The 25,852-nt window shown below is 45.1% G+C and overlaps 1 protein-coding gene across 1 annotated transcript in view; it reads left to right on the top strand.

The window, feature by feature from the left end:
• The window catches only part of LOC115092343 (retinal guanylyl cyclase 2-like), a 175,926-nt gene that overhangs the window by 26,883 nt on the left and 123,191 nt on the right, over positions 1-25,852 (top strand). The window contains exons 4-6 of the mRNA XM_029603144.1: positions 19,452-19,536; positions 20,216-20,312; positions 24,895-25,026. Coding sequence (XP_029459004.1) covers positions 19,452-19,536; positions 20,216-20,312; positions 24,895-25,026 — 314 coding nt within the window. The remainder of the gene's footprint in view (positions 1-19,451; positions 19,537-20,215; positions 20,313-24,894; positions 25,027-25,852) is intronic.

Here is a 25,852-nt window from a genome sequence, read left to right as displayed (position 1 = left end):
CCCTGGGGAATACTCGCCCAGCCGGGCTCCATCTTCTACTCACTACCGCCACCTCTGGTGGCTTCTCAAACTGTCTAAATAAAGAACTATCTGTGTTTGTGTTTCCAGAGCTGAGCCTGACCTGTGGCCCCTCACGGGACTTCCCCCCATGGGTCTGGTCAGCTGCCACAGTGTCCAAGGGTCCACCCAAACCTCACTTACTATAACAGATTGCTAACTCCATGGATCCGGCATAGCTCAATGCCTTGCAGGCCATTCTCAGCCTGGCCCTGCGCATTGCTGAACAACAAGATGCATTGGAGAAACTCATTTCTGCGTTCCATCAGCTGCACACACAGAAGAATCAAAACGCTGCTTCCAGTAATGAAGGTCAGTTACCTGAAGTAACTGTAAAGATTATGGTACCTCTGGCTGCTCCTGTTCATTTCTCTGGAGAGAATCAAAGAATTAGAGGTTTCCTAAATCAGTGCTGCATGCATTTTGCATTACAGCCTTCTCACTTCCCTACAGCCTACACCAAGACTACTTATATTCTATCTTATCTTGATGGAAGGGCCTTGTCTTGGGCCTCCATGCTGTGGGCCCATAAGGATCCAATTCTGCAGGATATTGACGGATTTTTGGATTTGTTTAAATCCGTTTTTGATGATCCTGCTCGAGTGACTGTTGCTGGTTCCGCTCTGGTGGACCTGAAGCAAGGCAACCGACCACTGGCTGATTTTGCAATAGAGTTCAAGACTCTTGCTACAGAATTATGCTGGGATTCCAAATGTCTGAAAACCCTCTTCTTCAGAGGTCTGGATACTTGCTTGAAGGATGAGCTGGCCGCTCGTGAGACTCCTTACTTGCTGGATGAACTAGTGGCTTTGGCTACTAGAATTGACCACCGGCTTAGAAACATAGAAATGACGGCAGAAGAAGACCAAACGGCCCATCCAGTCTGCCCAGCAAGCTTCACACATTTTTTCTCTCATACTTATCTGTTTCTCTTAGCTCTTGGTTCTATTTCCCTTCCACCCCCACCCTTCTTGATAAGGTGAAAGAACTCAAGCCTAGTAAAGGTTCAGAAAGAGGTTCATGCTAAACCTGCACTTCAGTTCATGCTAAACCTGCACTTCAGTTCCTCTCCACTGTCGCCAGTGGAGAGGAACCGATGCAACTTGGTCACAGTCACCTGAATTCAAAAGAGAGAAGACTTCGGAAGAGGCATGACCTGTGTATGTACTGTGGACAAGCTGGTCACGATGTCCCAACATGCCCAATTCATCCGGGAAACGGATGGCCCTAAGTCCTGCAGGAGGACTGTTCTTAGGCCTAACTATGCCCTCTCCTCCGCTCTCTCTCCCAGTCTCTCTGACCTGCGGACTATCTGAAATTCAAACTCTTGTCCTGGTGGATTCAGGGGCAGGAGGCAACTTTATACTTCGACGTCTAGTGGAACATTTGAGGATTCCCCTCGTCACTTTGAAGATTCCACTGCTCTTATCTATCCATGGAGAGCCTTTGCCGGGTGACGTGACCCGTCACATCACAAACCGAACCCGGTAACCCTCCGTACCAGAGCCCTCCATACTGAGTCAATTTCCTTCTTTGTGTTAGAGACGGCCATGCACCCTATCATTCTGGGGTTACCCTGGTTGCAATCTAATCAACCTCAATTCGACTGGGCCACCTTGGAATTTTCCTGCTGGGGCCCAGGTTGTCATGGCAAATGCCTTAAGGAGGTTTCTCCTGTCTTCTGCATGCCTACAACTCCAGTGATGCCAGGACTGCCGCCTGAATACACATCATTCGGTGATGTGTTCTCCAAAGAAGCTGCTGACATCCTTCCTCCACACAGATCTTACGACTGTGCCATAAGGCTGAAACCGAACACTGAACCTCCTAAAGGACGTGTCTATCCACTCTCTGTAATAGAGAATAAGGCTATGTCCGAGTACATCGAGGAGAATTTGCAGAAAGGATTCATTAGACCATCAAAGTCTCCAGCCGGCACAGGCTTCTTCTTTATGGGGAAGAAGGACTGTACCTTATGTCCTTATATCGATTATTGAGATCTGAATGAGATCATGATCAAAGATCGATATCCCCTGCCTTTAATCTCAGAGCTGTTCGACCGGCTTCAACATAATTCGCATTCGCAGTGGCGATGAATGGAAAACAGCCTTCAACACTCGAGATGGTCATTTCGAATACTTAGTAATGCCCTTCGGCCTGTGCAACGCACCCACTGTGTTCCAGAACATGATGAACGACATCTTGCGGGACCTGTTGTACAAGAGTGTCGTAGTGTACCTAGATGATATCCTGATATTTTCTCAGGGCTTGTCTACTCATCTAGAGGACATCAAACAAGTACTACGAAGACTTCGAGAATATCAGCTCTACGCCAAGCTATTCAAGAGCGAATTCCATAAGGACTCTGTGCTTTTTCTTGGCTACATTGTGTCTAAAGATGGCTTCCAGATGGATCCCCAAAAATTAGAGAGTATTAAAAATTGGTCCCAACCTACCAGCCTGAAGGCCCTGAGACGATTTTTGGGGTTCACTAATTACTACAGAAGCTTTTAAAGACTATTCTTCTTTAACTGTGCCCTTAACTGCAATGACCTGGAAAGGGGCCAACGATTCTAAATGGTCTGCGGAGGCCATAACCACGATCAAGGATTTAAAGACTGCCTTTTCTACTGAACCATGCCTGCGTCATCCAGACCCCGACAAGCCATTCATCGTGGAGGTCAATGCTTCTGATGTCGGTGTGGGGGCTGTATTGAGCCAAACTGGAGACTCCAAATCCTTACGTCCCTGCTCCTTCTTCTCGCGACATTTTTCTCCGGCAGAGAAAAACTATGGGATTGGAGATAAAGACCTCCTGGCTTTTAAGTTGGCATTCGAGGAATGGCGGCCTTGGCTCGAAGGCACTGAACATCAAATTACCATGTTTACAGACATAAAAATCTAGAGTATCTCTGCCATGCTCAACGTCTTAACCATAGACAAGCCAGATGGTCCTTATTTTTTAATCGTTTTGACTTCGTGCTCAAATATCGCCCCGGAGACAAGAATACCAGAGCTGATGCCCTGTCATGCTCCTTTCTCTCAGAGGATGTTCCAGAAGAACCTCAGCATATTATCAACCCAAAGAAAGTCATCTTGGTGGCTTCTCATACTGTGCCCGCTGGTAAAACCATCGTGCCTAAACACCTCAGGAAGAAAGTGCTCTATTGGGTGCACGATTCCAAGCTGGCTGACCATCCTGGTCAATGCCATACCCTGCTGAAGCTCCAGAGGTATTATTGGTGGCTAACTATCAAGGAAGATACACTCTCCTACGTTGCATCTTGTGCCAACTGTGCCAAGTACAAACTTACTTCTGGCCAACTGTGGGGATTGCTGCAACCGCTTCCAGCTCCGGAACAGCTCTGGATGCATATAGCTACTGACTTTGTAGTTGATCTTCCCCTCTCTGGAGGCATGAATACCATTTGGGTCACAGTCGACCACTTCAGCAAGCTGGCATATTTCGTGGCACTGCCTGGCTTACCTTCAGCCTTGGAGCTTGCAAAGCTCTTCATATCCCATATCTTTCGCCTTCACGGCATACCGAAGCACATAGTCTCGGATTGAGGATCACAGTTCACGGCAAATTTCTGGAAGGCTTTGTGCAAGCTCTTCGACATCTCTCTAGATCAGTGGTCCCCAAACCGGTCCTGGAGGGCCACCAGCCAGTCGGATTTTTGGGATATCCTCAATGAATATGCATGAGAGAAAATTTACATGTTATGGAGGCAGTGCATGCAAATTTTCTCTCATGCATATTCATTGAGGATATCCCAAAAGCCCGACTGGCTGGTGGCCCTCGAGGACAGGTTTGGGGACCCCTGCTCTAGATTATACATCTGCCTATCATCCTCAATCAAATGGTCAAACAGAACGGATGAATAGGAACCTGAAACAGTTCATTCGGGCCTATGTGAGTTGCCGTCAGAATAACTGGGCCGAACTGTTACCATGGACTGAATTTGCCATTAATTCTCATCCAGCATCATCCACTGGATCAACACCTTTTGAAGTGGTATATGGAGGTTCACCATCACCGCCACTTCCACTGAAGCTCTCAGTGACGTCCCCAGCAGCTCAATCCACTGCTGATGATATCCATCAATTATGGACTCAGACGAAAGAAATGCTAGTCAAAGCGAGTGATCGAGCCAAAGGTTTTATGATGCTTACCATTCCAAAGCACCTGTCTTTCAACCTGGTGACAAAGTCTGGCTATCCACTAAGCACCTTAGACTGAAGTTACCCTCCACTCGATTTGCTCCTCGCTACGTTGGACCATTTCCACTCCTCCGACGTCTTGGCAACATCACTTACAGTCCACAATGCTTTCCATGTTTCACTTTGAAACCACTCATTCTCAGTGAGTTCTCTTCCAAGTCTCAGGAACCATCTCCCATCAATGCAGAAGATGACCTAGAATACAAGGTTGAAGCCATCCTTAATGTCCGAAGACGAGGCAAGACTTGGGAATACCTTCTTTTGTGGGAAGGTTTTGGCCCCGAAGAAAATTCTTGGGAGCCTCTGGCTAATATCCTTGACAAAGAGGTCTATCAGTTTCATCTCTTGCATCCTTGAAAACCAAAACCTGGTATCCGCAGAGGAATGCCCTTTAAGGGGGGTACTGTTGTGACCGTCGCCTCCTGATGGCTTCATTCCGCCTACCTTACTTTTTTGGCGACTCCTCCTGCTCCTCACGGATGTCTGGCTGCTGCGGCGTCTGTCTGCCGTCCTCTCCGGCGTCCCCGGACCAGCTTGGGCGTTACCTCCTGCCATGCTCTCCAGGTACCTTAGGGTGCGCGTGCTGTGTGGCCCTCATGCTTATTTCCTCATTGGCGCGTTCCTCAGGGGTGTCCCCCTGTGATGACGTCACGCTGCCCGGATAGTTAAGCCTACTGTTTATTGCTAGCTGTTGAGTTAGCAAGGGTGTTCTTACAGATGGGATTCGCTCTCCGTACCCAGCTACTCTGCCTTCCAACTCCATTGGACTCTTTTTGCTAACAGGGTACCCACTCCTCGGGGGCCTCTTTGCTTTTTTCAGGTCGCTATCAGGTAACCGGTACTCGGTTCTCGAGGGCCCATGTTCCCTGACCCGCTGCCTGCATCTATCTCCTCTTCTACTTGGAAGAATTTGCTACAGACAACATCAGTGAGTACTACTACCATCTACTTCTCAGAGCTGTCTCCCTGGAACCAGGTACTCGCTACTCGAGGGCCTGCCCCATTCCAGCGCCAGTGCCATCTCCTACATGGAACCGCTGTGTGAGTACTTTGCCTACGAGTCTCTCTACCTCCAGGGATCTCGTACTCGCTCCTTGAGGGCCAGCTCTCCCTATCTTGGGGCTTTTCCATATTTGGGACTCTGTGAATATTCTATTGTACTCACTTTCTCAGTTCTCTCCACTACAGCACTGCTACTGGAGGAACCGCTGTTCCAGCGCCCTGGGGAATACTAGCCCAGCCGGGCTACATCTTTCTACTCACTACTGCCACCTCTGGTGGCTTCTCAAACTGTCTAAATAAAGAACTATCTGTGTTTGTGTGTCCAGAGCTGAGCCTGACCTGTGGCCCCTCACGGGACTTCCCCCCGTGGGTCTGGTCAGCTCTGCCACTGTGTCCAAGGGGTCCACCCAACCTCACTAACTATAACACATACCTATCATTCTAATACTTAGGTGAAGTATTATCAAATGTTTGAAATGCTACCACAGTGCCTGAAGGATTCACCTCCTCTTCTCTCTTCCATTGATCTCATACCTCAGCTTCCACAGCCTAGTTCTCTAGTCCAGACAGACAACAATGGAGACATGTTGTCCCACATGTAGCACAGCACAAAACACTATGGCAGCAGCCAGGGGTAGAAAGTCTCTAGTATGGCTCACTTGATGAAAGCAGAATTTCAGGAGGCTCCAAAACCAGTGGACTGATGGGCACTTTTCTAGCACTCTTAAGAGATGTTAGCTATAGCTAGGTACAAAAACAGCATTAACACCCAGGACAAGGGGATACACTCATTTTCACCTACAAATACATATGAGGGACATGCCATCAATTACAAGACTCCCTTCATTCTTCTTTCTCAACACTGTACAAAACAAAACTCCAACCTGAGATCATAACCATGCTTGTACTCATGTTGTGAGGTTCTGCTGTAAAATATAGGCATAATGGCAGGACCCAGAATGTGGGCTACCCCATTTGTAACCAGGAAACCATGATCACAGAATACCTGCATGTTAAATTGTGGTAATACTTGCGGTTTCAGTAGATGGCTTCCTGAATCATTAAGAAACCAAGACCACCTGAGTACGACTTGATAGCTCTGACAACACCAGGGAAGTGAATTGCTTATAGAAGCCCTTTTGCTTCTTTTGCCTGTCCTAGTGAATACCTGGGTGACAGATGTTTTCAGGCATATAGGGAGCCATGGCATCCAAAAAGGAGATAAAACATTTGAAGAAGGAAGACTGACTAATGCCATCATGTTTTCTGAAACAATCTGGAATAATAATGCAGAGCCTTCAATACGTTCGAATCCACAGACAAGTGGGAAGATGGTCTATATTGGACTCAAGATACCCATGCAATTGCTCATATAACTGGGAAATGAGAGGTCTTGTTAGCCAGATCCCAGTGAGCCACTTTTCTCTAAGTTATTTCTCTTCCATGTTCAATCTGAGATGAAATATTCTTCTACAAGAGGCATGGTAGATCACATGCAGAGGCATAGATTTGCAAATCAAGTAGTGTGCCTATGACCAATATGGCCTTGGCCATAGGCACCGCTATCCTGAAGGGTGCATTAGGGACGCTGGTGATGTCACTCTATCACTCTTGTCAGAGTGGTGAAGCCCGGTCAGAATTGCTGGCAGGGCCTTAAAAGAAAGAGGAACACTGGTACAGCCCCGCTAGAATCGACAGCAGGGCTTCCCTAAGGAGGAGGAACAGCACTGAAGTCTTACCAGAACTGTTACCATAGCTTGAGTCAGAGGAGAAGAACGCCCCCGAAATCACTGGCAGGGCCTGAGGAGGAGGAATGCTGTGGCCCCGCCCCCACTGAAAATGTCGGAGGGACCTTAGGAGGAGAAACGCTGCGGCCTCCCCGGGCGATTCTGCCGGGCCTTCCAAGGACAAGGAGCAGAGCGGCCTGCTCTACAGGAAGAGCACTAGGCCAGAGCTGGATTGCCACCAAGGAGAAGATATCCTGTTGGCCACAGGGGCTTAAGAAGGAGACTGCTGCTGCTGCTTCAAGAAGTGAGAGAGAGCGTATGTGTGGTGAGAGAGTGTGTGTGTGCCTATAAATGAAAGAGAGCGTGTGTGTGTGAGACTAAGAAAAAGCATGTGTGTGCATGTGTGACGGAAAAGCATGTGTATGGAAGAGAGAGCATTTGTGTTTGTGTGAGAGAGAGTGAGTGACAGAGCATGTGTGCGTGAGAGACTGAGAAAAAGCATGTGGTGTAAAACGGAATGCATATGTGTATGGAAGAGAGAGCATATCTGTGTATGTGACAGAGAGAGTGACAGAGAGCATGTGTATGCACGAGAGTGGGCATGTGCATGTGTGTTTGAGAAAGACTAAGAACATGTATCTGTGTGTGTGTAGAAAGTTTGTATGCAATAGCCCCTCTTCCAATCTGCCTGCTAATCCATGACATCTCAGGACATCTGAAAATCCAAAAGTTCCCAGGTATGGAAAACAGATTTTTAAAAAAATCATTATTAGTTTTAACTATTGGGTGTTATTTGATGTGTCTATTTTGAATTATTTTATTGATGATTGGAAAATGTTTATATGAGTTTTTAATTATTGGATGCTATTCTATTCGTTAGCTGTTTTGAATTATACTTATTGGTGTGGTTTTACTACCATTGATAAATTTTATATTTCTTGATTTTATTGTTTATGAGGAATGGTAATGTTTCTTTTTTTCCATTGTTGCATTGCTTACAGAATTTGGTTTGTTGCACTTTCTTGTATAATTTGTTGCGTCGGAGGTGGACCCTTGGGCCGAGGTGGGGTTGATGCAACCTGTAGGTAAGGACCTACGGGTCTCCACCGTCGGCAGGTGGAGTGGGTTGATAGGCAGAGGCCACTGGAACTTCACCTATACCAGCCTTTGTTCCCTGCGGGTTGAGCCTTTGGGTGCCGGGGCCGGCAGGATTTAGGTGGGCCTCGAAGTAGAGTAGCAAGAGAAGTTGGTTCAGCCCAGAGACAGCAGGCAAGGGATGGTGTAGTCCTTCTCTGGACTGGGTAAGGTTCTGGAAACTCGGGCGCCAATGAAACAAAGGCAGATTGAGGGAGGGAAGCCTGATAAGTCCACGTCCAAGGAGTAAGCAGAACATAAGAACATAAGAAAATGCCATACTGGGTCAGACCAAGGGTCCATCAAGCCCAGCATCCTGTTTCCAACAGTGGCCAATCCAGGCCATAAGAACCTGGCAAGTACCCAAAAACTAAGTCTATTCCATGTAACCATTGCTAATGTCAGTGGCTATTCTCTAAGTGAACTTAATAGCAGGTAATGGACTTCTCCTCCAAGAACTTATCCAATCCTTTTTTAAACACAGCTATACTAACTGCACTAACCACATTCTCCTGGCAACAAATTCCAGAGTTTTAATTGTGCGTTGAGTAAAAAAGAACTTTCTCCGATTAGTTTTAAATGTGCCCCATGCTAACTTCATGGAGTGCCCCCTAGTCTTTCTACTATCCGAAAGAGTAAATAACTGATTCACATCTACCCTTTCTAGACCTCTCATGATTTTAAACACCTCTATCATATCCCCCCTCAGTCATCTCTTCTCCAAGCTGAAAAGTCCTAACCTCTTTAGTCTTTCCTCATAGGGGAGTTGTTCCATTCCCCTTATCATTTTGGTAGCCCTTCTCTGTACCTTCTCCATCGCAATTATATCTTTTTTGAGATGCGGCGACCAGAATTGTACACAGTATTCAAGGTGCGGTCTCACCATGGAGCGATATAGAGGCATTATGACATTTTCCGTTTTATTCATCATTCCTTTTCTAATAATTCCCAACATTCTGTTTGCTTTTTTGACTGCCGCAGCACACTGCACCGACGATTTCAATGTGTTATCCACTATGACACCTAGATCTCTTTCTTGGGTTGTAGCACCTAATATGGAACCCAACATTGTGTAATTATAGCATGGGTTATTTTTCCCTATATGCATCACCTTGCACTTATCCACATTAAATTTCATCTGCCATTTGGATGCCCAATTTTCCAGTCTCACAAGGTCTTCCTGCAATTTATCACAATCTGCTTGTGATTTAACTACTCTGAACAATTTTGTGTCATCTGCAAATTTGATTATCTCACTCGTCGTATTTCTTTCCAGATCATTTATAAATATATTGAACAGTAAGGGTCCCAATACAGATCCCTGAGGCACTCCACTGTCCACTCCCTTCCACTGAGAAAATTGCCCATTTAATCCTACTCTCTGTTTCCTGTCTTTTAGCCAGTTTGCAATCCATGAAAGGACATCGCCACCTATCCCATGACTTTTTACTTTTCCTAGAAGCCTCTCATGAGGAACTTTGTCAAACGCCTTCTGAAAATCCAAGTATACTATATCTACCGGTTCACCTTTATCCACATGTTTATTAACTCCTTCAAAAAAGTGAAGCAGATTTGTGAGGCAAGACTTGCCCTGGGTAAAGCCATGCTGACTCTGTTCCATTAAACCATGTCTTTCTATGGTAGGCTTGAGTCAAGGCCGGCAGCAATCCAGGGACTGTGGCAAGCAATGCTGAGGTCTGATCACAGATATAGTCAATAGCATAGTCAATCGAAGCTGAGCTCTGATCACAGAGAAGTCAATAGCGTAGTCGGGCAAAGCGAAGGCCAGGGTTTGGAGAGAGGCAGTACGTGGTTAGGCAGAGCAGAGGTCTGGGTCTAGAGATAGGCTGTAGCATAGTCAGGCGAAGTGGAGGTCTGGGTCTGGAGATAGGCTGTAGCGTAGTCAGGCAAAGCGAAGTCAAAGTCCGTGTAATCAATCCAAAGCATAGATAGGGCAGGAACGAGGAAACAGGAACCAGGAACAATGAGGATCAGGTACATAGAGTAGAGACGAATCTCTTAGTAGCAACGAGTACTCGACCAGCGAGGAAACCTGTTGCAAAGGCAACGCTATGGAGTGGAGCCTGAGCTTAAATACTATGAAGAGGTTGATGTCATCATCCGGGGCAGTGGCCAGGTTCCCGCTGCGGTCTCTACATAAGGATCAGGGAGGGGCATGTGCGGGTAGTGGCATCTCTCCGTGGGCCACGCGGAGAGGCCCGACGAGCAGTAGCATCATGACCTGGAACGCTGGGGACTGTGGCAAAGCCGGAGGCACCGGAGGAGACCCGAGGTCGGAGCTGGCGGCCCACCACCATTAATGAGGAGGAACCAGAGGCTGGAATCCTTGTGGAAAGGTGAGAGGGCCGTGCCACGGGTTTGCCGCAGATGGAACGCGTAACATAATTTGGGCTGCACGTCTATTTATATTCTATGGTCTCTTCTGTTTTTGAAGGTCTGTGTTCTGCATGTGTGACTGAAGTGAGGTATTCCTCTAGAGTCTAGAGTGTAGTTTCTGTGTAGGGATATCTAGTAGCTTGGCATATTCCATTTTCCTTATAGGAGGTATATTGGTGCTTTAGGGCCTAGTGCAATATTTGCAGTGTTGCCTTTTCATAGGAAATTCTTGCTGTTTGAATGCTGGCAGTTAGTGCTGTTTTGATATAGAAAATTGATTGTATTGTAATTCTATTTTCTCCTGGTTTTCTGAAGATGCCCATGGCACTTTACAATATGACTAAAACCAAATGGGTTTCATGTGTGTGTTTTGCTTTTCATAGTTTTCAGGCTGGCACCACAGCAGTGTATGTAAATATAATATACATATTTAAGTGACATTTTACCTAAGAAGACTATACTTGGAATATCATTTTTCATGTAAAATCTGCTATTATAAATGCATAATTTTTAATTGTGTATATGGAGGGTGTGACAGGTTGGAAGGTGGGTGCAAGGTTGTAAGGTTTGCTTGAGGCGCCTAATACCCTTGTAGCAGCCTTCGGCATTGCTGCACAAATATCTAACAGTTTCCCAATTTTGGTGTCATGTGTTCTGTAATGGGTGAGGACACAATTTTTCACTTGGCCATAGGCACCAATTTGCCTGCTACGGTTCTACAAATTTGTACATCAAAGACAAATCAATTTTATCTAAACCAAGTCAGAAAGACATCACATTTCACATCCTGTGCTCCTTATACAGCTTGCTCTTTAATGTGATGATGCAATCTATTATCTCACCATCTGTATCAACATTGTGTAATGGGCAGGAGTATTTGAATCCCTCTGTTTCATCAACCTTGTGGTGATATACAGGGCTTTCAGGATACTCCTATCATGTGTTATCTCTCATTTCCTGACTGATCACAGACATGTCAATAATTGGAGGTGCCTACTATAGCTCCAAGGGTAAAACTTGCCTTTATTCCTGCAGCTGGTCCTCCATGGTGACTACTGAAATTCCAAGGAAGTATCTCAAACATGGTTATTGCGGATACACCGAAAACAAGACTGACAGAGTGGTCCCTAGTGACTGGGTGGAGAAGGACCACCGCGTTAGTATCTCTGGCCCTCTCCTGCTATTTTCTACACATCCCACTGAGCTATTAGAAGTGGTGATAACTGATAATTGTTTGACATGTTATTCATAAGGCATGTCTTTTGTATAGCAAATTCTTAAGAGAGCAAATAAAAGGCCAGGTTGCACTAAGAATGCTGTAAAAACGAAGTAAAATTATGCAAAGCTTTGGTGTGATTATATACATCATGTGACATTTACTGGTCAACTTAGCCTGCGCCTGTTCTTTTCAAGATCACAGACACCTGTGCAGATTGTCCGTCAGCTGATACCATTCATGCAAACACCATCCTCAGGTTCATTCTCCAGCATTGCAGGTAACAAAGGCATCTATGCCTGTCTCCAGCTACTCATGCTGGCACCACCTGTGACATTGGGCCAGAGAAGATGATGTTGCCAGTTCATAGCGTTAGGCTGGAGAGAATGATATGCTGGCCTGTGATAGGCAGGTCACATAAAACATATTGAGGGGCCAGTTCTGGCCTGCAGGCCATAGTTTGCCCATTCCAGCTTTGGACGATTCTTCAGGCTTCACTAGATCCCTCATGTGTTCCACACTTTCCAGGGTTTCTACCCTGTTGCAGATTTTGGTATCAACTGCAAAACGAAAATCTTTTCCTGACAACCTATCTGCAATATTGTTTACAAAATGTTTATGAACTTTTTTTTTTTTTTTGCAAGAATACAAATAAAATTCAATTATTACATATATTCAACATTCCAAATGAATATTCTTTAAGGATCAGGGTTACCTCATATCATATCTTCAATACATCATAAATAAATTAGATCCTTACTTTCCCCCTGTCTCCTGTTACAAAACAAATTGGGGAGCTTAATTGAGCAAAGAAAATAACATAATAATATAATCATAACTTACAGAATACGGAGTATACTCTCTCTTCTATTAACCAATTTACCTGGGATTTTAGCTAACATTAGGCGCTACTACACTCCTTCTGTTTCTTACACTCTTCCAAAATCTTTTCTAAATGTTCTGGATCGTAATAAACATATCTTTTACCTTCTTTGTGCATAACACATTTACATGGAAATCTGATGATTATTTGAATACCATATGTTCTTGCCAAATTAGCCAACGTTATAAACTTTTTCCGTCTCTGATAGACCCATATTTTTTGTCCCAGGTAGAGGGAGGATCTTTTTAACATAAATAATTTCAAGACTTTATCTCTATCCAATGATAGAGCAAATTTTACTAAAAGAGTTCCTCTCTTCTCAGCCTGGGAACTATATGACGTCTCAATTAATTCTGTTACATTTAAAGATATTTCCTGTATTTCTGGGGGAGATATTATACCTTGATCTTTATTTATAAAATAAACACTTACAACCACTGGAAGATTATCCGGGGATATTTGTAGTATTTCAAGAAAATAATTTTTCAGTTGTTCTTTCAATGATATCATCTTACATTTTGGGAAATTTACCATTCTCAAATTGGAGTATCTAACAGAATTTTCCAAATTTTCAACTTTTTTTGAAACTAACAATTCCCCCTGAATAATAGAAGTTTGAACTTTCTTAATAATATTTATATCATCCTCAACTTTTTTTAAGGTCACCCCATAATTTGTAACCATAGGATTTATATTTAACAGGACCTCTTGCATTTCTTTGATATTCACATTTAGTTTCACTATATTATTTTGAAGCATAGACATCGCTTGCCATAACATTTCCATTGTCACAGTTCCTTTATCTAGTATTGGTGTAGATAACAATGCTTGAGAATTAACCAGTTTTTGGCTAGTAGCAGTCCCCATAAGGAGTGGAGCACTACCTCCAGGTGTTTCAAGACTTCAGTCGGATCCAAACACATTTTCTCCGACGGAAGAAACCTCCTTCCCCTTTCAAGCAAAACCTTAATGTCACTGCCCTCGTCAATCGGGCTTGACTGAAAGAACGGAGACCGTTCTTCTGCCAAGCCTATCACAGTGACAGTAGTAGCGCTCACAGGATGTGTAGGTGTTATTGGGGCCCTGGGACTAAGAGTCACATCTCCCAACAGAAAGGAAGTTTGCTCACCTACCACATCTGTAATGGGATTCTCCGGGGTCAATGCCTCCATTGACGGATAGAAGGTTGTCAGCATTGTTTGTTTGGGGCTCGGTCTGGCAGGGGTTGAGGCTTCTTGCCTAACTTTGCCCTTCCGTTTTGTATGCGGCATGAGGAAAAGAGTCAGATGGAAATCTTTTACAAAAAACAAGCTGCAACTTCCAAACGATTTCTTTAAGATTTACAATAACTGGAGGAAATGTGAGAGAAACCAATTGGACATAGAGGGCAGCCTCCCAGCCTTCACCGGCCTAAGCCGGACCAAGTCGCGCGCCCCTTACGGAGCGCGTGGCTTAGGCAGCGTGCCGCGACGGCGGGGCGCCGCCTTCCCTTTGATCTTATAGGGCAAGGGCTGCCCTCACGTCGCTCACGTCACTCGGCCCTGCCTTCCTTCCCCTCCACAGGCTAGCCAGGTCTCTCAAGCTGCGCCAGGGGTCCAAACGGAGATGTTCCGGAGGAAAACTCGCCGAGTGCAGGTACACTTGGGGCCTCTCACCTCCTTCCTTAGGCTCTCAAGATTCGGCGCCTGCCCTTTGATCTTATAGGGCAAGGGCTGCCCTCACGTCGCTCACGTCACTCGGCCCCGCCTTCCTTCCCCTCCACAGGCTAGCCAGGTCTCTCGAGCTGCGCAGGGGGTCCAAACGGAGATGTTCCGGAGGAAAACTCGCCGAGTGCAGGTACACTTAGGGCCTCTCACCTCCTTCCTTAGGCTCCCTGTTTACAAAATGTTAAACAGAACTGGAGCAAAGACCAATGCCTGCAGCACACCACTGGTAGTGCCCTTTACCTTGGAGTAAACTCCATTTACCATTACCCTCTGTCACCTTCCACTCAACCAGTTTCTAATCCAGTCAGTTACTTTAGGGCCTATACCTAGGTTGCTCAATTAGTTTATAAGTCACCTATGTGGACCCGGGTCAAAAGCCTTACTGAGATCCAAGTACATTTCATCTAACGCTCTTCCTTGATCTCTCTGGTTACCCAGTCAGAGAAATAGATCAGAATTGTCTAACAAAATGTACCTCAGGTAAAAACCATACTACCTTGGATCGTTTAATCCATGGGATTCCATAAACTGCATTATCTTCTGTTTTAGCAGCAATTCCATTAATTTACTCACCAATGAGATCAGAAAAACTGACCTGTCGTTCCCCACCTCCTCTTTACTTCCACTTTTGTGAAAAGGAACCACTTCTCCTTCCAGAACGAAGGTCAGAACTTCCCAAATTTCCATTAATACCCTCAGATGTACCCTGCACCTTTGCTTTACCTCTTTAGTTTTGCTATCTCCTCACGAACACAGTCTTTTGAAAATTGTTGAAGGTCTATAACTCGCTTCCATTCCTATTTGTGGCATTTTTCTGTGGTCCTACACCAAGTCCTCTGTCAGTGAAAACCAAACAGAAATGCTGGTTAAGCAATTCTGCTTTCTTCTTGTTAGCCTCTATATATTTGTCCCACCCACTCATTTATCTTTGAGTCTTGTCTGTAGACCATGAGGACCAAGGTGAACCATGGAGTAGATATGGATGACAATTTTCAAAGACATTTATGTGGGTAAAAAGCAATTTCTCCCAGGACAAGCAGGATGGTAGTCCTCACATGTGGGTGACATCATCAGGTGGAGCCCAGCATGGCACCAGACCTGCAGCCACCAGGGGTCCCCCTTCAGTCTCTTTTTTTCCGTGCAGCAATTGCCTCGCGGTTAGGAGCTCTGTGAGATTTACCTCACAACTTTTCGTCACGGAACTTTGAAGATTATCTTCATTAAAATCACCCTCACCGGGATCCCCCGTCGAATACATTTCCTCTGACGTCCAGTAAGTGCATCCCCCATGTTCCGCAGTCGATTCCCGGCAGCACTCTTTCAGTTACTGATGGTCATCGACCGTGTGCGCGCCAAATTTTTTTTTCCATGGCGACGGGTTTTCGAAAATGCCCTGAGTGTCCGAGGACAATGTCCATAACAGACCCACATGACATTTGTGTGTTTTGTTTAGGATCCTCACACGACGTCCATCAGTGCTCAAAATGTGCACAAATGACCCCAAAGGGAAGGTGCGCTCATTTGGAGAAAATGCAGCAGCTCTTTAGTCCCAAAGGTGCTACTTCATCATCTCCAACATGGCCACAACCTTCCAAAGAGGGTTCTTTTGACATCAAAGACGCCAAGCAAACACCTTATCAGAGCGGGTAACCAGCCGTCACCGACCCCCTCGCAGACAACAGCTTCTTCATCCTCAGCAGCGGGGAAAGACCAAGCTGAGCACCGGGGGAATGTTATGAACTGCTCCTCCAGAAGGGAGGAATTGGCAATCTGTTGGAGATCTGCTCCTCCAGAAGAGAGGAGCTAGCAATCTGTTATGGATCTGATGCTGGATGGGCGAAGACATCAGATGGGAGTTAGCAATCTGTTATGCATTGGCTCCTGTAGAAGGAGGAGTTAGCAATCTTTTATATGCGAGCTCCTCTGGAGGGAGGAGCTAGTACTCTGTTATGGTTAAACTCCTATGAAGGAGAGGAGGTAGCAATCTTGATAGAAAAGCTAGGAGTAGCAATCTGTTGTGTACTAGTTCCAGAAGGAGATGGAGTTAGCAAGCTGTATGATCTGTTGCTGAAGACTCCAGCGGAGTGCTTGGAGAGGACACGCAGCTGTAGAGGAATGTAGATAGATGAATCCTTGGGCCGATGGCAGATGAGAGCGCCCCCAGGAGGATATCCTGAGAGGGACCACTGGCTAGGCTTGAGTATGGAGACAGACACAGAATTCTATTATTAGGCAGGGAGTAGAACCACCAGAGGTGGCAGTAGTGAGCTGTTACGCCCGGCAGGGCTGAAGTCTCTCAGGTACTGGAACCACAATCCCAGGGTAGCTGAGATGTAGAGAAACTATAGATAGTGAGTAGATGGATATACTGTGTTCATAGCCAGAACTGGATGATAGATCTCACATAAGGTCTTTAGAAAGCTCAGGAGCTGAAAAGGGTTAGGCCCTCGAGGAGCGAGTACCTGGTTCCAGGGAAAGCTCTGAGAGAGCGATGGTAACTCACAATTGTCTGTATCTATGATAGCTTCCAGGCAGTAGAGAATCTTCAGAGTGTTCAGGAACATGGGCCCTCGAGGAGCGAGTACCGGTTCCTATCGGCAATCTGAAATAGAGAAAAGACAGCGAGGCCCCCGAAGAGCGGGTACCCCTGCTAAGTCCGAGGAGGCAGAGTAGCATAGGTAACGAAACCCTTTGCTAACTCAATCCGTTAGCAATTTCTGAGACCTTTTATAGTGGAAGCGGATGACGTCAGTACAGGGGGATGCCCCCGAGGTTCGCACCCTTGCTGGTACATCATTTGGAGCGCGCGCCCTACGTCATCAGGAACATGGCGGATCCACAGCATCTTGCTGCTCCAGGAACGCTGGAGGAAGATGGCAAGAGGACGCCGCAGCAGCAAACCGTCCATCAGACCCGGAGGGAGTCGCCACAGTGGTAAGGAGGGCGGAGTGAGGGCATCGAGCAGCACGCTCGGTGCCAGCACCGATTCCGCAGTGGCATCGATGGCCATCGAGCCACCTGTGAAGAAGACCTGGGGAGAGGAGCCCCCATCCTCCTCTGGACCCAGGTCACCGAGGCATTCCCCACCGATATCGGTGCCGGGTACAGAATCTCCTCAGATCACTGTGGAAACATCAGTAATGCCTAGCCTGCCTCCTACCCCAGGCACAGTGCTTTCATTACCAGCCTCAAAGGCGAATTGGACGTAATGGTCTAGAAGGCAGTGCTTAAAGCCGTTAGCACCACTTTTTGAGTGCCTAGATGCGCTCATCTGTGTCGTGTCAACTCCTTCTATTCCATCGGACCTGTTGGTATCGACCCATCCATGCCTCCACAGGTCACGATCCCCATACTGGGTTCCTCGGAATATAATAAAACGGTACCCGGCCACATCACTCCATGGAAGCCACCAAAGCTGGAGCCGATACCTGGGCCATCAGGAACATCGATGCCTAAACGTACCTTGTCCATTTCTAAACCATCGTTCCCGACTCCAGGTCCATCGATGCCAAAACCATGTTCTTCGATACCAGCACCAGACCCACCGATGCAGCTGCAATCTCCATCAAAGCCATCCCATCACCGATTGAGGCCTTCTCACCCTCTCGAGTTTGATATGCTACCTCCCTCAGGAGATTCACAAGGACAAGGGGAAAGTCCCTATGATCCCTGGGAAAATGATTCCACTGATGACGCCTCACATACTTCCGAGGACATGCTCTCAGAGCCCTCACCCCCAGAAGAAAGGCGACGATCTTCTCCAGAAGACTTCTCCTTTGCAAGTTTTGTGAGGGAGATGTCTGAAACCATTCCATTTTCTTTGGCTATGGAGGTAGACGCTCACCACCAGATGTTGGTGATGCTACAATTTGTAGATCCTCCAAAAGAAGTAATGGTGATACCGCGCACAAAGTGCTTCTTGACCTCCTGCACCGCCTCTGGGAGCACCCAGGTACAGTACCTTCAGTCAATAAGAAGACTGACGTTACTTACCTGGTCCAGTATGCCCCAGGTTTCCAAAAATGTCAGCTCCCTCACCAATCTGTAGTGGTGGAGTCAGCGCAGAAGAAAGCCAAAAGATCATGGCCACATTCTTCCTCTCCTCCTGGTAAGGACCAGAAGGAACTGGATACATTAGGACGCAAAGTCTTTCAAGGATCCTTGTTGATAACGAGGATATATTTTCGGACCTTGTACATAGCCTTTCTCTTTTTCAATTGTTTATCCCCCTCTCCCAATTATGCTGCTCCCACTTGAATAGATTTAACTATTTTTCAGGTTCTTGTTGTTTTTTCCTTGTTTATTGTTTCATTGTAAAGGCCATGCCTATTTGATACTCAAGCTATCATTGTTCTAAGTTATTTGTAAACCGATATGATGTGAGAAATTGTGTGGGCTCCTAACTGCGAGGCAAACTGCAGCATGGGAAAAAAGAGACTGAAGGGAGACCCCTGTGGCTGCAGGGATCATGGCATGCTGGGCATGCTCAGTGTGCCAGTCAAAAGTTCTAGAAAAGTTTTCCGTGATAGGGGTCCGTCCAGTGACGTTACCCACATGTGAGTACTATCATCCTGCTTGTCCTGGGAGAATATTTACTTTTCACTCAATGCAAAATCAAGCTGTGGAATCTGGCACTGGAGGATGTGGCCTAGGCATCAAACATAGCTGGGTTTAAAAGGGGGTTGGAAAACTTCCTAAAGGAAATTTCCATAAATCATTATTAGCCAAGTGACCTTAGGGAAATTCGTCACTTATCCCTGGAGTTAGAGACAAGAAATGGATTCACTTTTTGGGATCTGTCGAGGGCTTCCTATGACTAGATTGGACACTGTCAGAGACAGGTTGCTGAGTTCGACGGACCATTTCTCTAACCCAGCATGGCACGTTTTATTTTCCTATATCCATAAACACTAAAGCTGTAGAAAAAGTGGCAAAATCTGTCTTGCAGTAACCTTTCTGTAGGTAAAAAAGTGCTTTACCCACAGAAATGACGATATGTGGATAACCTTACATGCATAAAGGCTGTTTGTATGAAAGTTTATGTTACAAAAGTACCCCACTAAGTGTTGGCTTCCACTTAACAGTCTGTTCCTTCTGTTGCACAGGTATCGAGCCTTCCATTGTCATCCTGGTCTTTAGCTTGGTATTTGCTCTGGCGCTTTGTGCTGTAGGGGTCTCCTATCTGATCAGGTAAAAATCTTGCTGAATTTAATTTACAAGCTCGATAACAGGTCAAAAATAAACCCCCAGTTACGGGAGACAGGATATGAGCCCAAATGAACAAATGAGAAAATAAGAGAGGAATATTTTCCCCAGGGCAGAGAAAAACTGGGCATGTAAAAGAAAAATCACAAATGAAAAAAAAAACGGATCACTATTACTATTACTATTTATCATTTCTATAAAGCTACTAGAAGATCTAGCAAGGATTTTAGCTGAGAATTCCTCTAAATCTAGCCAGCTAAAACTCCTGTATAGCAAACTGTTGCTGGCCTCAGGACCTGGTAGGACAGGAGGAGCACCTGGGGATCTCTCTTAAGATCCATGGATGGGGTAAAATGGGTCTGGGATGGGTGGCAAGGAGGCTATGGGCAGGCCGTGAGGAAGGGCTTTTAGCTTTTTATTTTTTTTCAGTGCTGGCACTGTATATTTTTTGTTTTTTAGCAAGGGCTGGGGAGGTAGAGAGGACCAGATCTGATGACTGCGTTGGAAAATAAAAAAAAAATGTATTAAATTTTATTTGTGTTTACAAAAGGAAATAAAATAAAACAAGACATTTCATTTCTTTTTTTTTTTTTTTTAAATAAATAAATAAGAGTCATAAAACCCATAAAACACAAGGTATGCTTTCCTATTTTATTTTTTTTAGACATAGTATCCTGCAGATCCAATTGGTCAAGGGGCCCAATAAATTACTGTTAACACTGGAAGATCTCACTTTCATAAACCCTAAACTCAGTATCAAGGTAAGGTCTCAAGTTAAGGTTTCTTTCCTGTTGATTAAAAAAAGGCTTTGGTTGACTTACTCTTGCTAATAACTTGCATAATAAAGTCTAAATAATACTTTAAAATTTAGAAGGGGACAACTATGTGCACAAGAACGGTCACAAAAAAAAATTCCAGTCTGTTTCCAATTACTTGAAGATAAAATGAAAATCAAATATTATGTATAGATGTATAGATGTAATATAGTGACACGATTCTATCAAGGAAGTGAAGGATTTATTGGTTTTAGATGAACAATAGGTTATACAGGGCATAATGCAGCATCAGGTCAACGGGTGCCATTTTGAATTTGGCACAGCCAAGGCAGGAAGGACATACTCTTTTCTCTTGCCACCAGCCAGTCTGGTAAAAAAGATGTATGGATCTTGGGATGGGGGTCCTGGAAGGCCTGTACAGATCTTGGTTGGGGGGAGTGGGCCCTAGACCTGTAGAGATAGATATTTAGCCACTATCCAGAGACAGTAAACATATACAGCTAACCAAGCTGGGATATTCAGCAGTACCACTGCTCAATAGCAGATCTAACTTATCTAGCTAACTTACAGGCCAATTCAGTAAACGTCGCAGGCCACTCTTCTGTGCGCGTGATTCAGTATTTAAATGAGGGCCCGCGGTAAAAAGAGGTGCTAGGAACACTAGCACATCCCTAGCGCCTCTTTTTTGACAAGAGCGGCAGCTATCAGCGAGTTTGACAGCCGACCCTCAATTTTGCCGGCGTCGGTTCTCAAACCCGCTGACAGCAGAAACCGGATGCCGACAAAATTGAACAACTGGTTTTCAACCCGCGAGCCGTTGGCCGATTTTAAATTTTTTATTTATTTATTTTTTTTTACTTTTGGGACCTCCAAATTAATATCGCCATGATATTAAATCGAAGGGTGGCTGCACATTTTACTTACTGAATTGCGCAGGAATAACTAATAGGGCCATCAACATGCGTTTTCAACCCCTTATTGAATAAGGGGTAAAGCTAGCACGTCGAAAATGCGCGTCCAAACATGGGCTAACATGTGCTCCGCCAGAGCGCACTGTACTGTATCGGCCTGTTAACTGGTTAGGGCTGAATATTGGCACTTATCCAGGAAATAGTCCTGCCCTAGAATGCTCCCTTCTTGCCACCACCCACCCCACACACATTTAGCTGACTAGCCTGATAAATAGTTATTCAGCTAAGTGGCAGCTGCTGAACATGGCTGAATATTCAAACAACACAACTTAGCTGGATAAGTACAAACTTATCTGGCTAAATGGCAATGAATATTGAGTTCCTAGGGATTGGAATAAGAAGGAGGAGAGGATCAACGGCTCTGACCTTGGGGGAGATAGGATAAGGAGGCTGCTTGGGGGGTCTGACTGTAGGCCATGGAACAAAATCTGTGGCCATGAAGGCCTCATCTTGGTGGGTGGGAGGAGTTTGAACATCAGGATACCAGCGGAGGGAGAGGAAATATTGCTGGCTCAAGCAGGAGATTTTCTTGAAGCTTCAGGCCAATGGGGTGGGAGGGGGTGATGCAAAGGGTAAATGTATACATTTGTACTACCTTAAAGAATGGTACAAATCTTATGTGTGTCAATTATGCATATAGGGGCAGATTTTCAAAGGGTTACGTGTGCCAGGCCTATTTTCTTTTTCTTTTTTTTTAAATTATTTATTTATAGTTTTTCAGTTTACACTTATGTTAATCATTACATTCAATCTTCATTGAATTCAAAGAACACACATATCAACAAATTTGAGAAAACATTTCAAAGAAAAATACACCTTTAGGTATACAAATAACATGATATGTTGATAATAACTTTAAATAGAAACCATATCTCCAGGAATATTAAATATACACCTGAGACTCCAAGACAAACTCAAAAGGAGAAAGAAAATATAGAAACAATTAAATTTAGGAATAGCTCAATTACAGCTGGCATTATACTATTCGCCTACACATTAGGGTTCAACTGGGGATGAAGCAAGTGGTTCTCGTAATTCAACAAATTGACGCAACTGGTCTGACTGAATAAAGCTAAATGACTCAGTTCCCCTTTTTATTATGCACCAACAAGGGTACTTTAGTAAAAAGGTAAATCCTAAAGTTATAACTCTATGTCTCAGTTCTAAAAATTCACGCCTCTTTGTTCTTGTAATTGGCGCAAGATCTGGGAAGATCTTTACATTCTGTCCACAATACGAAATAGGAAATTTTTGAAAATAAACTTTCATCAGGCTACTAATATCTGTTGATGTAATAAAGGAAACAATCAAAGTTTCTCTGCCTAACACTTGCAAGGCAGAGTTTTCTAGAAAACTCGTAAGGTTGGCTGGAATAGTCAAAGCCTGAGCAGAAGTTCCTTTCACAAAGAAACAAGAGTTTATTTTATGGCAAGCATATTATTATTATTATCAGAGAACCCAAGGACTTCTGCTAAAAACCTTTTAAGAGAAACAAAAGGGATTTCCCCTGCAATTCTTGGGAAATGTACAACTCTTATATTCAAATGTCTAATATTGTTTTCCATTATTTCTAATCGCCTAGAACAACCCAACTGATCTTTTACCATAACTGTACTCAAATTTTGTAAAGATTTTATTTTCTTCTCAGCTTCCCCTATTCTCTTCGTTACTTCAGTTGTTTGCCTTTGTATCCCAGTAAATTTTTGCTGTAAATCGGAGGATACTGAGTCTATTTTACTTTCTAGTCTATTAACAGTAACACTTAGTCCATTTACTAAATCCCAGATTGCCCCCAAAGTTACCGTCTATGGTCTTGGATTTTTAGGCCGCACATCTTCTGGTTTCTCAGGGTAAAGAGAGTCTTGTTTCTTTATTTGAGGATCAATTTCCTCTTCCTCCACTGAGTCCAGTATGGAGCTTGCTCCTCCAGTAGCCAACAATCGCTTTACCTCTTCGGTATTTGATGTTGCTGCATCTCCATTAGCGCCACGTTGAGCAGGAGGCGGTCGCGAGTCAGGACTGAGAGATGCCTCGTCCAGGGGGGAAACCCGTTCTCCTTCCAGGTTACCTCCAGCGGATTCATCGGTACTCTCTTTCTCCAGCTGGGTCATGAAGCGATCAATTTCCAATTGAAGTAGGGAAGGCAAGGGCTCTGAGGGAAAAACCCTTACCTTCCCTTTCCTTTTTGCTGGCATCTCTTATATGAAACAAGGGCGTCGATCGTTCTTTGAGCTAATTCTTTTGTCTGAGTCTCAGCAATCAGAGAGGAAAATAGGGCCCTCCTCAGTCCATCCTAGTCCGGACTAAGCCGGACAAAGCTGTGCGCTCCCCTTGGGCGCGCATGGCTGAGGCGACGCACCGGCGGTGGCAAGCACCGCAGCCGCAGCGGTCTTAAGCGCGCGGCTCCTCCCTCTCACTTCCGGGCTTGGGGAGGGTGGATGGTGGTCCGGCCCTGAATCGGGGCCCAGCAATCCGGTCTCCTCCTGCCAGGCCTATTTTCAAAAGGCCCAGCAGCGTGCGTAAAGCCCCGGGATGCGTGGAAGTCCCGGGGCTTGCAAAAAGGGGCAGGGCGTGGGTGGTCCTGGGTGGTCCGGGGGTAGGGGCGTGGCCAGAGGCCTCCCACACCCGCTGTGCTGGGGGATCATGTGCTGGCACTTGACCAGCAGGCGCAACTTGTGAGATAGAGATACAGAGGGGTTTTTTTCGGGCTGGGGGGCGGGACAGGTAGGGGAAGGGAGGGGAAGGGGGGGGGGGAGGGAACGCCCTTGTGTGCGCTGACCCCTGATTTTATAACATGCGTGCGGCTGCACGTGCATGTTATAAAATCTGGCGTATATTTGTGCGCGCCGGGTAGCATGCACAAATGTACGCCGCATGTGTACCTTTTAAAATCTGCCCCATAGTGGCTGAAAATCTACTGTATGGGGGTCATTTTCAAAGGAGTTACGCATGTAAATGTGACATACTATCGTAGCAATTTTCAAAAGCTATTTACTCGAGTAAAGTGCACTTACTTGAGTAAATCCTATGGACAATTCAATGGCATATATTGTAGCAATTTTGAAAAGCCCACTTACTTGAGTAAAGTGTATTTACTCGAGCAAAAACCAGTTTTGCTCGAGTAAATGCTTTTGAAAATCTGGCCCTATGTGTATAGTTTTTCTCTCAACCTGCCCCCACCCTTGAAATATCCATTTTTCCCATGGATAAACACAGCCACCTAGGAAATTAGGGAGAGATATTTAGCTGCTGGGGTAGGGTGGGGTTGGTTTATTTTCCATCCTGGGGGGGGTCTAACTAGGTAATTTCTTAGTTACCTTTGAAAACCGATCTCCCTGTGTTCACGAGGAAAATTCCAATTTAATCCTTCCAGAAATTGGACTGCTGACAGTTCTTAAATGTTTGTCCAAGATTTAGAGTTTTTCTTTGGTGAGATGTTTAACACTAGCAACACAAAAGACAATTACATTGCCTAAGAAACTAGAGATGTCTCCCCATACCAGGGACCAGATGCAAAGACTGAGCAGGTGAACCTTTGTGAGCCTTGCTCATGAGGTAATTAATTAATGGTTTCTTCATCAATTGTGTTCCCCCAGAAACTGACCCTGGATAGCCTGAGTGACTCCAAAAGTGTCTCTGATGGCAAAAGTCTGCGATCTGCTGCACGTTCGCAGTCCATAAAAAGTGTGATTGTCACACACGAGAACTCCAACGTGGCTGTTTATGAGGTAAGCCACCTGGGACTCCCTAGGAGTCATTCGTTTTTGCTGACCTAAAGATGTAGTTGATGCTACTCTTAACAGATACAAGGGGTAGCCTGCACAGAGTGGCAGTTCCCGCCCTTGGTGGATACTTGGGGGTATCATGCATGGAGCGGCAGTTGCTGCCATGGAAAGCTTGCTGGGCAGACTGGATGGACCATTTTGTCTTTTTCTGCCAACAATACTGTGTTAATATATAGAACTCATTAGACTTATTTATTTTATTTATTTGCTTTTATTTACCGACATTTGTTGGGGTACATCACATCGGTTCACATTATAACAGAGTAATAGTATGACTTCCATTCCCATGAAAATGTACAGGACTCTCAGATACAAATGTTCATCTAGGCACAACTGTCCTACTTTTGCAGTCTTGCAGCAATAGCACACAGGTGCTACTACAAAAAATAAAATCAACCTGTTCATTTTACAAGCAATATTGTATTCAACCAGGACAGTACAGATTTTTCAGATCTTGTTAGGACAAACATTGGCCTCTAATTGTAAAGTATGTGTGTACAGGTGATGTCATTTGTGACATCATAGCAGTATGGCCCAATCAGATACAATGTGTATGATGTCAGTAGTCACACTACTGCATATATGGCTGCTTCCAGATGAATGGGGGAAAGCAGAGTTGCTTACCTGTAACAGGTGTTCTCCCAGGACAGCAGGATGTAGTCCTCACATGTGGGGTGACGTCACTGGACAGAGCCCTATCATGGAAAACATTCTATCAAAGTTTCTAGACCTTTTGCCTGGCACACTGAACATGCCCAGCATGCCATTA

The sequence above is a fragment of the Rhinatrema bivittatum genome, chromosome 5, assembly GCF_901001135.1.
Source record: "Rhinatrema bivittatum chromosome 5, aRhiBiv1.1, whole genome shotgun sequence".
Lineage (NCBI taxonomy): Eukaryota > Metazoa > Chordata > Amphibia > Gymnophiona > Rhinatrematidae > Rhinatrema > Rhinatrema bivittatum.
The sequence above is the reverse complement of the archived record's forward strand: the minus strand, read 5'-3'. Positions and strand labels throughout refer to the sequence as shown.